Source organism: Biomphalaria glabrata, chromosome 6 (assembly GCF_947242115.1).
Source record: "Biomphalaria glabrata chromosome 6, xgBioGlab47.1, whole genome shotgun sequence".
NCBI classification, from domain to species: Eukaryota; Metazoa; Mollusca; class Gastropoda; family Planorbidae; genus Biomphalaria; species Biomphalaria glabrata.
The window spans coordinates 2,868,644-2,883,579 of record NC_074716.1 but is presented as its reverse complement, the minus strand read 5'-3'; the positions used below and the strand labels follow the sequence as shown (position 1 = coordinate 2,883,579).

The window sequence follows — 14,936 nt, the reverse complement described above, 5'->3', positions numbered from 1 at the left end:
AAACAGAATTCTTACGATTTACTGTATGACTTCGCTACACGCAAGGCTCGTAAAGTAATTCTGTACGTAGTAAAAAAAATGAATAAAATGCAAAGACGAATTTATTTTCTAATACAAGTTCTTAATTTATCACTCATAATCCGTATCCCTACCCAAACTGGGCCCCGCGAAATCCGTTTCGCATAGGGCCCCACAATGGTTAAGTCCGGCCTTGCTATTTAGTGACGGGTGAATACAGAATAGATTACTTGAATACTACTTGTCTCCCCCCCCCCCCCCTCTTATTTTTTTCGCCTCTAAAATTACGTGGGTAACTCTACTCGTTCGACTTGCAAAAATAAAAGAGTGATCTTTCCATTACGTGGTGTCCAAACTCTTGAACCATGAAGAGAATTATATAAATAGATGCTCCTTCTTCCCTAGTGCTATTAGAGCATGGAATGGGTTGCCTGAGCTAGCCAGGAAAACCAGTGACTTGGCAGAATTTAAGTCATTGGTTAACAAAATAACATGCATGACTAGATCCATGACGCGTAGGACAAAATCATCTTCATTTTTGAAGAGAACAAAAGAAAAATGTCTTTTCTTTATTATATTTGAGTTTATTACATAATAACTTCATATCAGAATTCCACAAATATAACACGTTCTAACAGGTCTGTTAGGTGTCTTGGTTGTGTCTTTACATCACCTGTAAGACAAAGTAAACTTTGTCAGTGAATTTATTGAAAAACAAATATTACGAGACCAAAGACATTAAAGAGTTAATTAAACTGTATCTCTAAATAATGAGCATTTTTGTGTTAATAAAATAACGATACTTGCACATCAACCCCTGCATTATAATCGCCATATTTATTTTTAGCGAGGGCTCGAGAGGCTTAAATCCTCTCTGGCAAAAGCCCTGGACAGAAACCCTGCTGATTTGGGTCATGCTCGCCTTACCGCACGGGTAATGAGCTTGGATGGCGGGTCTGATCATGTGGTAAGCGCTCTAGACTGTCGCTATGTTGTCTCAATGGTCCTGGGTTCAAACCCTGCCCGATACCCCTCCCCCTTTTTCATCCCGCGGGAAGTTTCGACTACAATCTGGAATATCTTCAACTCTGATGGAACATCCGAAATATGTAAAATATTTGAGAAACATTTTGCCCGTGGCTTCCTAAATCTGTCAAAGTTTGGCCTGAAAAGTGCAAAATATAGCCAATATATAGACAGTGGCCTCTCCTTCGTTGAGCTACAATAGTTTATTCAGGCCTGGGCAGCCTCCAACCTCTGACATAAGCATCCCAACTATCTATCTATCTATCTATCTATCTATCTATCTATCTATCTATCTATCTATCTATCTATCTATCTATCTATATCTATCTATCTATCTCTATCTATCTATCTATCTATCTATCTATCTATCTATCTATCTATCTATCTATCTATATCTATCTATCTATCTATCTATCTATCTCTATCTATCTCTATCTATCTATCTATCTATCTATCTATCTATCTATCTATCTATCTATCTATCTATCTATCTATCTATCTATATCTATCTATCTATCTATCTATCTATCTATCTATCTATCTATCTATCTATCTATCTCTATCTATCTATCTATCTATCTATCTATCTATCTATCTATCTATCTATCTATCTATCTATCTCTATCTATCTATCTATCTATCTATCTATCTATCTATCTATCTATCTCTATCTATCTATCTATCTATCTATCTATCTCTATCTATCTATCTATCTATCTATCTATCTATATCCTCCTTCGTGATCGAAGATGAGCACATTTCTCATTTCCTATGGACTCGAAGATGACTGTAAATTCCCATCCTCGATTTGAAAGGCCGGCCGCTTATGTGGCATGGGTGGGCTAGGTCAGTTGCAGAAAGGCCTGCTTCTTCTCGCAGCTTTTTGTTGATTCAGCGCTCTTTCACCCTGGCAACTCTTCTTGCTTTGTATCACGTGACTCTGACACTCACAGCTTCACGCCATGAGGAGCGATCGAAGGCTAGTACTTGCCAGCCGTGAATGTCAATATTTATTTATTTTTAGCGAGGACTCGAGAGGCTTAAATCCTCTCTGGCAAAAGCCCTGGACAGAAACCCTGCTGATTTGGGTCATGCTCTTATTGTTGTCTTTAAAGCGCTTGTATTGACCTCCCTGGGAGCGCTTTCCTGCACACAACTCCCCGTACAGAAGTCGTTTGGGAAGGCGAATGTCTGGCATGCGGACTACATGTCCCACCCATCGAAATCGGGACCTTTTTCAACTGGGGCATTGATACTGTTTATGCTAGACAACTGTAGGATTTCAGTATCTGGTTTGTGGTCAGACCAATGCACCTTATGAATTTTCCTAAGACAGTGTAGGTGGAAAAAGTTTTTTTGGTGTGGCGGGAATATGAGGTCCAGGACTCTGAGCGGAGGGGGTGGGGTCGCGGCAGAGTAAGGGATTGTAAAGAGGGGTCGCCGAGCTTAAAAGGTTGAGAACCGCTGCTGTAGACAATATTTTTAACATTTACTAGTTTCTATAAGAATGTCTGGTCCTGTGACAGATTTATTTGGAGGAGGTTGGTGCAGCACTTCTGTCTTTTTTACATTTATAGTGAGGCCAAAATTTTTGGCAGGCGTTAGCAAAAAAGGGACAGGCTCTTTTGAAGGTCTTCTTCGTTTGAGGATTTTAGGGGCACAGTCGTCTGCTAGTAGCACGTCTCTGATGCAGTCCCATTTTAAAACCCGGAGCATTGTAATGAAAGCCCAATAATAATACAGCGCGAATATTTACACTGATACTGGATTAATTCTTTGTTATAGTTTAAAACATTCAAGAAAATGTCACTGACCTCAATATTTACATGACAGAGGGGACATCACTGTTATCGGAAGTACATTCAGTTGAGGCCCAATCTGGTCTACATTCAACTTCCGGTCTCTTGGACACCTTGGCGCCGTTGCTATGGAGATAATGGTCACACATTGAATTATTTCTACATTTGAAAGAATGTCTTGTATAGATACTGTCACAGGAGAAATTGTGTAAAAAATTCAGCTGTTAATAAATAAAGTGAACTTTAAATTAACAAGCGTACAAATATATAGTTTGTGTTGAAACACAAACTCAGAATCGGCCCACATGTGTTCCACTCAGTCTGACAATACTCAAAATAAATTTTAAAAATACTTAAAAAAAAAAGTTATCTAAGGGGAAGAACTTTGCACTTACAACTATATCTCTCTGTTGTGTAGACGTTATTTCCCATATTCGATCTCAAACAAAATAATGGAATAAAAAATAATGAATTGACTAATTGTTTTTTTTTTTTTCTGATTGTTTCCTATTTTGTTAGATACATTAACTAATTGTTTAAAGTTTTTACTTGATCCGAAAATGGGTGTGTGAGTAATAACATATACATTTATCTAAGTGGACAAAACCCTACATATTTAGCCATATATATATATATATATATATATATATATATATATATATATATATATATTATATGAATACTAAATGATTTATTTTTTTCTTCTAGGTATCAAACAAAATAAACAATTACCAGTAATTAATTGACTAATTGGTAGCTCTTCTTCAGGTGTCTGCTTATGTTTCAAATATTTATCTATAATATAACGGTTTGATGGGTGTGCGAAAAAACAACAACACCAATTCAATAAACACTGTACAACTTAATCATTAATTATGCACGATTAATAGCCAGACCGATGTCGACGTGTCGTGGAGTCTCAGTGTCGTCGGTTTGATTAATACAAAGCTTGGCCTACTTCTTTGAATAGCAGACGACTTAAAAGAACGTCGTTGATTCGTTGGTAAAATAAGTGAAATTGATATTCATGCGCCAAATATCATTATATCAAAGGGACTGTGATTAATCAGTATCGTCTGCCATGCTGCGTCAGCAAAAGTCATGGATGATTAGTTGACATATTGAACAGGAGCCAGTTGATTATTAATCAAATTGTCCGATCGGATTAACCTGGCTTTTAGTGACGAAATTATTATATAGATAAGCAATGGCTATTTTGTGTGTGTGTATAGATCAGTGCGGTCTTCTCGTGGATCACAGTGGGAGAACAACTGTCTTATTAAATGTTGTTTTAAAATCAGTCAAAATGACTACAGTCACTATCTGTATTATTTCTCTTTTAAAATAAAGTAAACATTTTTCTATAAATTCTAGTACCTTTTGTTATTGGCTTAAATGTTGCGCAATACAAATACAAATAATAACGGAATTAAAAAACATGTTGTCACGGCCTTGATTGAGACTCACTGCGACGTGAAGGGATTTTGTAATCATTGATCATCTCGTATCTTTTGCATGGGAAAGCAATCGGTCTGAAACTTACCACGAAGTGAAAACCTCAGTTGTTTCCCTTGTTTTTTGTTTTTTTTTAGAGTAAGGACAAGGAGATACACCATAGTGAGAGTATGTGTATTGCTAAGTGATATGTGAGTTTAATTCTGAACATAAAATTGGTAGCTATGGTTATGACTTTATTATTTGTGTGTACAGTGTGCCTTTGCCTTTGTGGCTAGATTAGCCAAGTTATTTCTACGTCTGCTAACACCTATCTTTATTTATTTTTATGTATTTAGAGAGTTATGTCTAATGGGCAAGTAGAGAGCACTAAGAGACTTTAGCGTTAGCAGAAGTAAACAAGCACAAAGAGAAGAGAGAACATGACTACTAATACAACATAATGTTGAGAAACTACACACTCATAAAACCCAGCAGTTGTGTTGCAAATATCGCATTAATAAACAAAATAAGGACAAAATGGACAAACATATTTCTTGTAATGGAGGCTAAAATGGAAAAAAAGTTGTTACAAAATTTTATATTAATTAGCACTATTATTTTGTGCTTCTGAACTGCATATAATTTCAATTTTTAGCTGCCTTTGTCGCTGTCTAGTACTTTTTTTTTGTGGTAGAACCGGCCCTGAATTTCAGAATTAAAACTAGTATTGAAAGAATCAAAACTCACGCGCAGAATTCGTATTTCCTTCTGCATTTGGAGCAGATGACGTAGGCTCCCCGTTTACCAGACACACAGAACCTGGCAGTGGCGTCAGACTCAAAGCATTCAAAAGCGTCACCCGGGTTGGGGCATCTGTAGTTGTCGGCCACGACGGCTGGAAAAAAAAATATTTGCGTTAAAAATGAAGTTAGTGATTGATGGAGAGATCCCTAAAGATGAGGAGAGGGAGAAAGAGAGGGAAAGAGAAGATGTAATTGAAATTATAAGACAAGAGAAGGACAAAGAGAAGGAGCGATAGAGAAAGAAAAAAAAAAAGAAGAAAATGATGGAGAGAGAGAGAGAGAGTGAAGAAAGAAACAAAAAAGAAGAAAATGATGGAGAGAGAGAGAGAGTGAAGAAAGAAAAAAAAAGAAGAAAATGATGGAGAGAGAGAGAGAGTGAAGAAAGAAAAAAAAAGAAGAAAATGATGGAGAGAGAGAGAGAGTGAAGAAAGAAAAAAAAAGAAGAAAATGATGGAGAGAGAGAGAGAGAGTGAAGAAAGAAAAAAAAAGAAGAAAATGATGGAGAGAGAGAGAGAGTGAAGAAAGAAAAAAAAAAGAAGAAAATGATGGAGAGAGAGAGAGTGAAGAAAGAAAAAAAAAGAAGAAAATGATGGAGAGAGAGAGAGAGAGTGAAGAAAGAAAAAAAAGAAGAAAATGATGGAGAGAGAGAGAGTGAAGAAAGAAAAAAAAAGAAGAAAATGATGGAGAGAGAGAGAGAGAGTGAAGAAAGAAAAAAAAGAAGAAAATGATGGAGAGAGAGAGAGAGTGAAGAAAGAAAAGAAAAGAAGAAAATGATGGAGAGAGAGAGTGAAGAAAGAAAAAAAAGAAGAAAATGATGGAGAGAGAGAGAGTGAAGAAAGAAAAAACAAGAAGAAAATGATGGAGAGAGAGAGAGTGAAGAAAGAAAAAAAAGAAGAAAATGATGGACAGAGAGAGAGAGAGTGAAGAAAGAAAAAAAAGAAGAAAATGATGGAGAGAGAGAGAGAGTGAAGAAAGAAAAAAAAGAAGAAAATGATGGAGAGAGAGAGAGAGAGTGAAGGAGAAAAGGATGAAGAGTTAAGGAGAGATATAGACTAGCTGACACCCCTGCTTTGCCACGGTTGAAATAGTTGGTATATAATTAATTTGACAGGGACTTTTTTTTTTCTTATTTCAATGGTAGGCCCACATTAACCTTCCCCAACACACACTCTCGACAACCAATCATCTTTCTGGTTTTTTGGTAAAACATCCAGCAACCCACTAATTTTGACTCTGCACAGACAATACTTTGGCCCAACTGATGTACTCTTTAAAAAAAAATCCCATTCTTGGATTGTCCAATTGTAACGTCTTCCCCCCAAACCCCCAAACGCTCTACACATGTTTAACTCTTTCTCTCCGTAATTATTTACCACATTCTGATGAAATCAACGTTGGTATCGTCAGTTAGGAGAGAAAGAGTTAATTTGAAACCCCAACTCCACTAGCATTCTTCGTTGGAACGGCCCTAGGCCTAATGGGAAAAAATATTTTAAGAATGACCACATTGAATGCCGACCCTTGCCCGCCACTCAGGGTATTTTTTTATTATTTTTTTTTGCCTGTGAATGACTTTTTCCCCATGTCTCATACCTCCGCAAAACAAAATAGTTCTGTACGCTTAGCTGTTGCTGCTTTTTTTTTGCCGGAAGCTTTCTGTTTCTTAACCCATGAATTCTACTATCCCTGATACTCAATCTTAGCAGCGTTGGAAAGAAATGATACTAAATGTTGCAAATTTTAGCTGGAACTATTTTTGTTTAATCCTTAAATGGATCGTCCAGCATATTAGCGCCCCCCACTTACGAATAACTTTGTCCCATGAATTCAAGTATAACTTACCACTCCCTCCCAAAACAAAATGGTCTATGTACAATAGTCCGTTATCTGTTTCTATGGCCAACGGTTAACGAGCAGGGTGTCATGTGGCCATCAAAACGACCAACGGTCTTTACTTTCCCCAACTAAAGTCAGAGTTGGGTGGACTCAGGGACGTCCTAAAAATCCCGAAATTCAAAACCCCAGCCTTCACCGAGATTCGAACCCATAACCTCAGGTTCAGAAGCCGAGCGATTAACCACTCAGCCACCACCCCCTTAGAAACAGATGACCTTGACATCGTCTGCCCCATATATCGCAAGGTCTGAAAGGGGAACTTTACTACTTACTTACAGTCTCTGACTATCGTCACTATTCCTCGGCTTACCGGTTCTAAATTGAGACATTGAAATCGTTTTAGGAAAATTATTTAATTTCACTGCCAATTCGACCATTAAAAGGGTTTTAGTTGTTCTAGGTACACGGTAAGAAATAACTTGTTTATTTTTTGAATTGTTTTCGACCATCGCAAGAGGGAGAGAAGTGATTAGTCAGGGAGGGGGAGAGAGACAGAGAGACAGAGAGAATAGAACAAGGAAGGAATAAAAAAAAATGAGAGATTTAAACATACACAAATTGTAACAATTCCTTCTTTAAAAGAAAAAAAAAAACGACCGCACTCAAACACAATTTTTTTTCTACTAAATAGCCATCACAAATAATCATATCCTTTCAAAAACATGTTTTCAAACAATGAATGTTAATAAAAAGCTATTTATTAAACATGCAAGAAGCGGAATACATTGAAAACAATATTGTTATAACCCTAGTGGCGGACTGAAAGGGTTAATGTGTGTGCGGCCTACTGACACACATGATTCAGGTCAATCACACAGGTCAAGGGCTGTTGAACAAGGAACATTACTGCTAATGCATGCAATATGACCAATGTTATGGTCATGTGACCACAAAGCCTTTACAGACGAGAGACAGTGTGTTAGAAAGGACAGTAGAGTCCAGGACAGCAAGCAGTAAGGACTGTGTGCTACGAAGTGAGTCCTCGAAAATGTAGCTGTACGAGCTAGAGAGACTTGTAGTGATTAGTTAGGCAGTTCTGTAGTGTAGCAGAGCATTTGAAGTTACTGTAGCCAATTGTGTTTATTGGCTGTTGTCGATGTAATTGTAAATAAACCGCCACTTTGTTTATTGAAGCTCTTGTTGTCAAGTTGATGTTTTAGATGTGCTGTGTTGTGTTGTTGGGCAGTGTTGGCAGAAGGCCTGGTAGAGAAGATCGTAACAATATACTATAACAAGCACCACAATTTACAGTCTAGATCAGTTCTTAAGACTTACCACAGACAATCAGGGCAAGAATAATAAATACAGTCTTCATGGTGAATGCTGCTACGATATGCTGGGCTTACACAAAATATAAAGATCAGTGCGGTTAGTCGTCTGGTGTGACTCGAACGACGCACTGGCCTGTATATATAGCTGAAAATTTATGTTGGAAACGCTACTAATTTGACCTACTAGAGTAATTATTTTAATTTTAGCAATTAACAAGTGCGACTTGTTTTCATTAACCTTTAGTATTGTGGATATGTTTTGGTTTAAGGCTGACAATACCAAAATATCATGTTTATAAAAAAAAAAACACGCTAAACTGGCTGCCTGGTCGTGCGGTTTGCGCGCTGGACTGTCGTTCAGATTTATCGATGGTCGAGGGTTCAAACCCTGCCCGCTCCCATCCCCACGTCGTCCTGCGGGAGGTTTGGACTAGGAAGTAATTATCTTCAACTCTGAAGGAACATCCGAAACATGTAAAACAAACAAAACAAACAAACACATATAGCTATTAGCTAGACACATACATATATATCTTAATGAATGTCAGATCAAAAGGGAACCCCCGAAATATCTACCAACAATAACGTACATTTGTTAATGAATCCTATTACATCTAACTTTTTCTTTATGAATATAAAAAAGGAAAGTTTAAACAAAAATTAAACTTATGAAGAAAATGTGTATGTGTTTGTTTCTAAATAATCATTTCCTTTTTTTGTGTGTACAATTCGAAAACTTTCAATTCTGGACCACACGCTCGACTAAACCATTTTCTGGGCTTATCGAGTTAGCAAAGTAATAGTACAAATAATAAGTCAAATACAATAAATACTTGCCTGCAACCCGACCCATATTCTCAAGCAGGGGTTCTCACCCTGTGGATGACGTCCCCCTTAGGGGTCGAATGACGATTTGCCGGGGGGTCACCTAAGAGCATCGAAAACATGTTTTTTTTTTTTTATCTGACGTACATTTTGCCCCTGGCAGACGTCTATTCCCACTCAAAGATGAAAGTGTTCCGGAGAAAGAAAAAGTTAACTGAGCTCTATAATTTATAAAAGCGATTAAAGCAAACTGTAAACAGTTTTTTATGCCTATGAACGAAAATACTATTGGGGTTCGCCGCATTGTTGTGAATACTAAAAAAGGGGTCTCCGAGATAAATGATTGAGAACCGCTGCTCTAAAGCACTAGGAAAGAAGTTGCACTCCAAAAATGTGTCCTAGCATATGGAAAGATCTTAACGTCAATAGCGTATCCATTTGTTAATCAAAGATTTAAACTTTACTAAATCATTGGTTCTGTCTTGAATAATATCTTATAAAATACAGACGTTACTTCAAAAAAAAAGAAGATAACATTTTACGCGTGTCAGTATGTCAATATAGTCATACATGTCAATGACTTCAATTCTAACAAGATGTTGGTTTTCCTGGCTGACTCAGGCAACCCATTTCTTGCTCTAATAGCAGTAGGGCACAAGGAGTGTTTGTACAAATTGGTCCTGGCATATGGAACAAGGAATGTGCCTTTGTGTCTTTCTGGGTATTTTATTAGGTTTTGTTTTTGTTCTGAGAGAAAAAAGTTATGTAACTCTTATATCTTCCTAATTGTTTCCACGTTCTGGCAGAAGTGTTCATTTTTCACATTTGTACATTCCACACTGTCATGATTAAACTTCAATAACATTTTTGTTTGTAATCAGAAAACGTTACTTTTGGTATAGTTATATATAGGAGAATGTATTCTCTTTTTAAATAACAGAAATTTAAAGTTTATAACAACTAAATTTAATTTAATTTAATGGAGACAAATGAACTATGGTATCACTGATGTGTGTGTATAAACAAGGAAAAATGTGTACAAATACTCCTTCTTCCCTAGTGCTATTAGAGCATGGAATGGGTTGCCTGAGCTAGCCAGGAAAAACAGTGACTTGGCAGAGTTTAGGTCATTGGTTAATATGCATAACTATATGCATGACGCGTAGGACGTAATCATCTTCTTTTTTTTTTTTTTGAAATCACGTCTGTATCATATAAGATAAGATAAGATTGGATTTATACGTCAAAACTTTTACGAAATACAATTTTTTCAGACCCATGGTATTTCTTATTATTATTGTAAAAATGAGTTTTAATTTTCAAAAGCTGCTTTCAGTAGAGGTTGTATTTACAGATTGTTAACAAAAAATTGTAAGTCAATATAAATACTTGTTCATTTCTTTCATTGTATTTTCTGTTATGATTTGGAGTAGCTGATTTGCCGTCTTTCCTGAGGTCGTGTCAATTTGGGATCACTTTTTTGTAGTTCTTTATAGATTTGTAAAGTTAGAAGTCACTGATTTGACTTTATTGCGTTTTATGACCTAATTTTTAAGTTGCACTCATGACTTTTAAAACACACTCCCTGAACCTTTGATTGGCGAGGTCTCTTGAACTTCGAGGCTGTGGGCGGTGGCACTCTTCTCCTACGCCTTGCGCCGCCTCTGTCTAAACTACACCTATCCTACACGAGACTCGATGTTTGTGCTGCTGTGATCCATTCCGACAATGCATCTCACTTTCATTAGCATTATCCCCCTTCCCCCCATTCCCCGCTTACGGTTATTCCAAATCATTTCGTCGCCATGTTTGACTCAATAAACTGTGCCCTTGACCCGCTAGGGTTCCTTTTTTTCCTCAACACTGGTGTTCAGGTCACGTGTCTAGTTAGTTATATGGTGTGGTTAGTGCGTTAATTAGTCCATTTTAATTTGGAACTTAGCGACTTATGACAACTAATTTATTAGGACCGGTTTTTCCAGACTTTAGCAGGTCGGCCTCTGAACCGCTTTCGTAGTGTAGGCGTAGATAAGTAAATACAATTGACTTACGTATGTATTCAACAACTTACAAATACCGGTACCAATGAAATCAGAAACGAAACCAAATATGCTTATATTAAATAAAGATATCATTTTAATTCCTGCTTGCTAATCTAACAACTTTTTTTTGCTTATATTAAATAAAGATATCATTTTAATTCTTGCTTGCTAATCTAACAACTTTTTTTGCTTATATTAAATAAAGATATCATTTTAATTCCTGCTTGCTAATCTAACAACTTTTTTGGCTTATATTAAGTAAAGATATCCTTTTAATTCCTGCTTGCTAATCTAACAACTTTTTTGGCTTATATTAAGTAAAGATATCCTTTTAATTCCTGCTTGCTAATCTAACAACTTTTTTTTGGCTTATATTAAATAAAGATATCATTTTAATTCATGCTTGCTAATCTAACAACTTTTTTTTTTACTTCTAGTCATCCAAAAACCAAGCAAAACAATTATGATTATTAAACAAGCAAAATATAAACTATCCTTAAAAAAGCTTATCTAAGGCAATGAACTCCGTACTTACAATCATATCTCTAAACATTGTAGGTGTTATTTCTCTTGATTCTCTATAAACGAAAAAAAAACAAACCAATAATTAACTGACTAGTTGTTGTTGTTTTTTTTTTTTTGTGTGTGATTGATGTTTTGTTAGGTATAATAAACTATTTTTAAAAGTTTTAGCTTGGTCAGAGAATGCAAATGGGAGAAACAGCATGTTAAATTATTTAAGGGGGCGAAACACTACATATTTAGCCGTATTTGGGAATACTAATTTAAAAATAATAAGCACTAATTTTCCGTATTTTTTCCACCTGTACATACTGCATAAAAACGACTGCTCCAATGGCTAGTTTTCCACGCACCTACCATAAACACTAATTGTTGCTTCAGTTAAAGTAAGGGCCGGATGGCTGCCTGGTCATGCCGTTTGCGCATTGGACTGTCGTTCAGATTTATTGATGGTCCAGGGTTTAAACCCTGCCCGCTCCCATTCCCCGTCATCGTGCGGGAGGTTTGGACTAAGAAGTAATTTTCTTCAACTCCGAAGGAACATCCGAAACATGTAAAACATTTATTACAATTGTTGCTTCAAAATAATCTCCTGCTTTATATTTAGGTCAGTGCTTGGCTCCGATCAGAAGTCTAATCGCACTGCCCTACATCGCAAGTCCAGCGTATTCCGGCACCATCATGAAGACAGTATTCTTCATTCTCTCTTTGGTTGTTTTGATTGTTTGGGGTAAGTTATAATACTAACGGATCCAGAACTTATTGATTTATAAACCTGGCGGTGGGGACAGATGGGGGTAGTGCTGTGTGTGTGTTTTTAGACTACGCAAATCGCCCCAGGCCAGCGCTAGACGAGCGGTCAACCGTGACGAGTGACAGCGCACGCCAGTTCGGCAAGGACCTGTGTTGTCAATATTACAGACCAGTATCACTTACCAGCATCACATGTAAAATCCTAGAACACATAATATGTAGCATGGGCGTAGCCAGGGTTTTTTTTCGGGGGGGGGGGGGGGGTTGGGCGGGAGATTTTGTCCGTCCCCCCCCCTCGATTTTTTTTTTATATGTATGTATGTGTGTGTACATAATCTTTATTACATTCGGATCCATCATTCTTTCAGTCAGCGCGGGGCGAAGCACCGCCGCCAAGCACTATTTCTGGTATTGAAAGCCAACAAAATGCATATTCTGAGGTATCTACAGTGCATTTTCCTGCTATTAAAAAATTTTATTTCAAAAACCTAATCTGCTATTCTTACTGACTTAGACCCTCCCGCTCCGTTCGGAACATTTGGCGGCAAGCTGTTTCCACAAAAATCTGTCACTGGTAATGTCTGAAGAGAGGTTACACATTTCTACCTGTGGCGGGGCTCAATTAATAAAGTGCAGTGAATAGTCATCTGCCGAAATTGAAAAACACTAATGTGGCTCAACAAAGATGGCTAAGACAGATTTTAGGAGACAGTTATAGAGGTCGGGTGTAAATCAAGGAAATCCTATGCCGAACTGGGAGTCAATCCCTTAGTAAGATTGTGACAGAGCGTCGCATGAGGTTTGCGGGACATGTTCTCCGACAAAATAAATTACGCGTAAGTACAACTTGGCGCCACACATTCATGGAGGTCCTCAGAGCAGGTGGGAAGAGGCTTCAGACATTGCCAGTGACAGATTTTTATGGAAACAGCTCGACGGCTAATGCGCCGAACGGCGAGGGAGGGTCTAAGTCAGTAAGAATAGCACATTAAGTTTTTGAAATAAAACTTTTTAATAGCAGGAAAATGCACTGTAGATACCTCAGAATATGCCTTTTGTCTTCTTTCAATACCAGAAATAGTGCTTGCTGGCAATGTCAGGACGTCTACAATTTTCCCACCAACTCCAGGAAGAACCTATTCTATAGTACAATAAACGTCTTCCGAAAGAATGATGGGTCATAATGAAATAAATCCCCCCCCCGAAAAAAATCCTGGCTACGCCCATGATATATATATATAGCCTATATGTTCCCCTGGCAATGAAATCATTAAATAGAAACAAGCTGATATAGCCTTTTTACATGGAAATTATGAGTGAGTCTGGTGTGAATGTACACTTTTTATAGTTGTAATGTTTTGCTTTGTGTAATGCTCAATTTGTAAGACAAATTTCCTTACGAGAATAAAGGTTATTATTATTTTTATATATCTATATCTATATATATCTATATATCTATCTATATCTATATATATCTATATCTACATATATGAATATAGATAGATAGATAGATAGATAGATAGATAGATAGATAGATAGATAGATAGATAGATAGATAGATAGATAGATAGTGTGATGAGCCTACTGTCTAGTAGTTGTTAATGCCTGTCTGACTTCGACAGATTACTCTGGAGATGTCTGGGTTTCTGGTACGGATGAAGTCGTTGTGGCTTACCAAGGTCCCACAACGCACACAAAGGTAACAAGTGAAAAGACTTAAGTCCAAACAATTCAGGTGATGATTTAATACTGAATAAAGGCCACAGTCGAGTCTCTGTCGATAGCAACGTGTGATTTCAAAGAAATCTTATCCCCAGCTAACTTTATGTCTCTAAGTAGCCTCTAACCCAACTAAGTCATGACGTCACTATTCGCGTTCAAAGTCCGTCAATTATAGTGCGTCTCTATACAAACTAATAATACTAAGTGTCTTACAAGGGTTAGATAGATAGATAGATAGATAGATAGATAGATAGAAAGATAGATAGATAGATAGATAGATAGATAGATAGATAGATAGATAGATAGATAGATATAGATAGATAGATAGACAGACTGATAGACAGACAGACAGACAGATAGATAGATAGATAGATAGATAGATAGATAGATAGATAGATAGATAGATAGATAGAAAGATAGATAGATAGATAGATAGATAGATAGATAGATAGATAGATAGATAGATAGATAGATAGATAGATATAGATAGATAGATAGACAGACTGATAGACAGACAGACAGACAGATAGATAGATAGATAGATAGATAGATAGATAGATAGATAGATAGATAGATTGATCAAAATAAACTGTTTTTCTGAATACCAGACATTTATTTTGCAAACTATAGGCATATTTAGAACTGCATATAGACCAAATATAAGTTTTATAAACATTAAATTGTAAGTCCTTAAATTGTTTTACTTCTTCCACTATTTAGAACATTCTGAGGAATTACGGGCACGACATGGCCTAAGTTGTGCCGACGTGCCAAAACCCAAACCCAACCCATTCTCTGTCTTAAATTTCGGTCTCATTTTAG

General features: G+C 36.8%; 1 protein-coding gene across 1 annotated transcript; it reads right to left on the bottom strand.

Moving 5' to 3' along the window:
* Positions 1–581: 581 nt before the first annotated feature.
* On the bottom strand, positions 582–8,395 carry LOC129926906 (schistosomin-like). Its single transcript, XM_056033482.1, has 4 exons — positions 8,255–8,395; positions 5,028–5,175; positions 2,859–2,969; positions 582–691 (listed from the first exon to the last, which is right to left on the bottom strand). Exons 1-3 carry the CDS (start codon positions 8,292–8,294, stop codon positions 2,867–2,869), a joined length of 291 nt encoding a protein of 96 aa, XP_055889457.1. The 5' UTR covers positions 8,295–8,395; the 3' UTR covers positions 582–691; positions 2,859–2,866.
* Between the last annotated feature and the right edge of the window lie 6,541 nt (positions 8,396–14,936).

Excerpts from the sequence above, each read along its gene's own strand:
- LOC129926906 (XM_056033482.1), bottom strand. The coding sequence starts at position 8,294 with ATGAAGACTGTATTTATTATTCTTGCCCTGATTGTCTGTG. Across the intron at positions 5,176-8,254 it reads TCTTGCCCTGATTGTCTGTG|CCGTCGTGGCCGACAACTAC; the intron begins GTAAGTCTTAAG and ends TTTTTTTTCCAG. Across the intron at positions 2,970-5,027 it reads AGGAAATACGAATTCTGCGC|CAACGGCGCCAAGGTGTCCA; the intron begins GTGAGTTTTGAT and ends TTATCTCCATAG.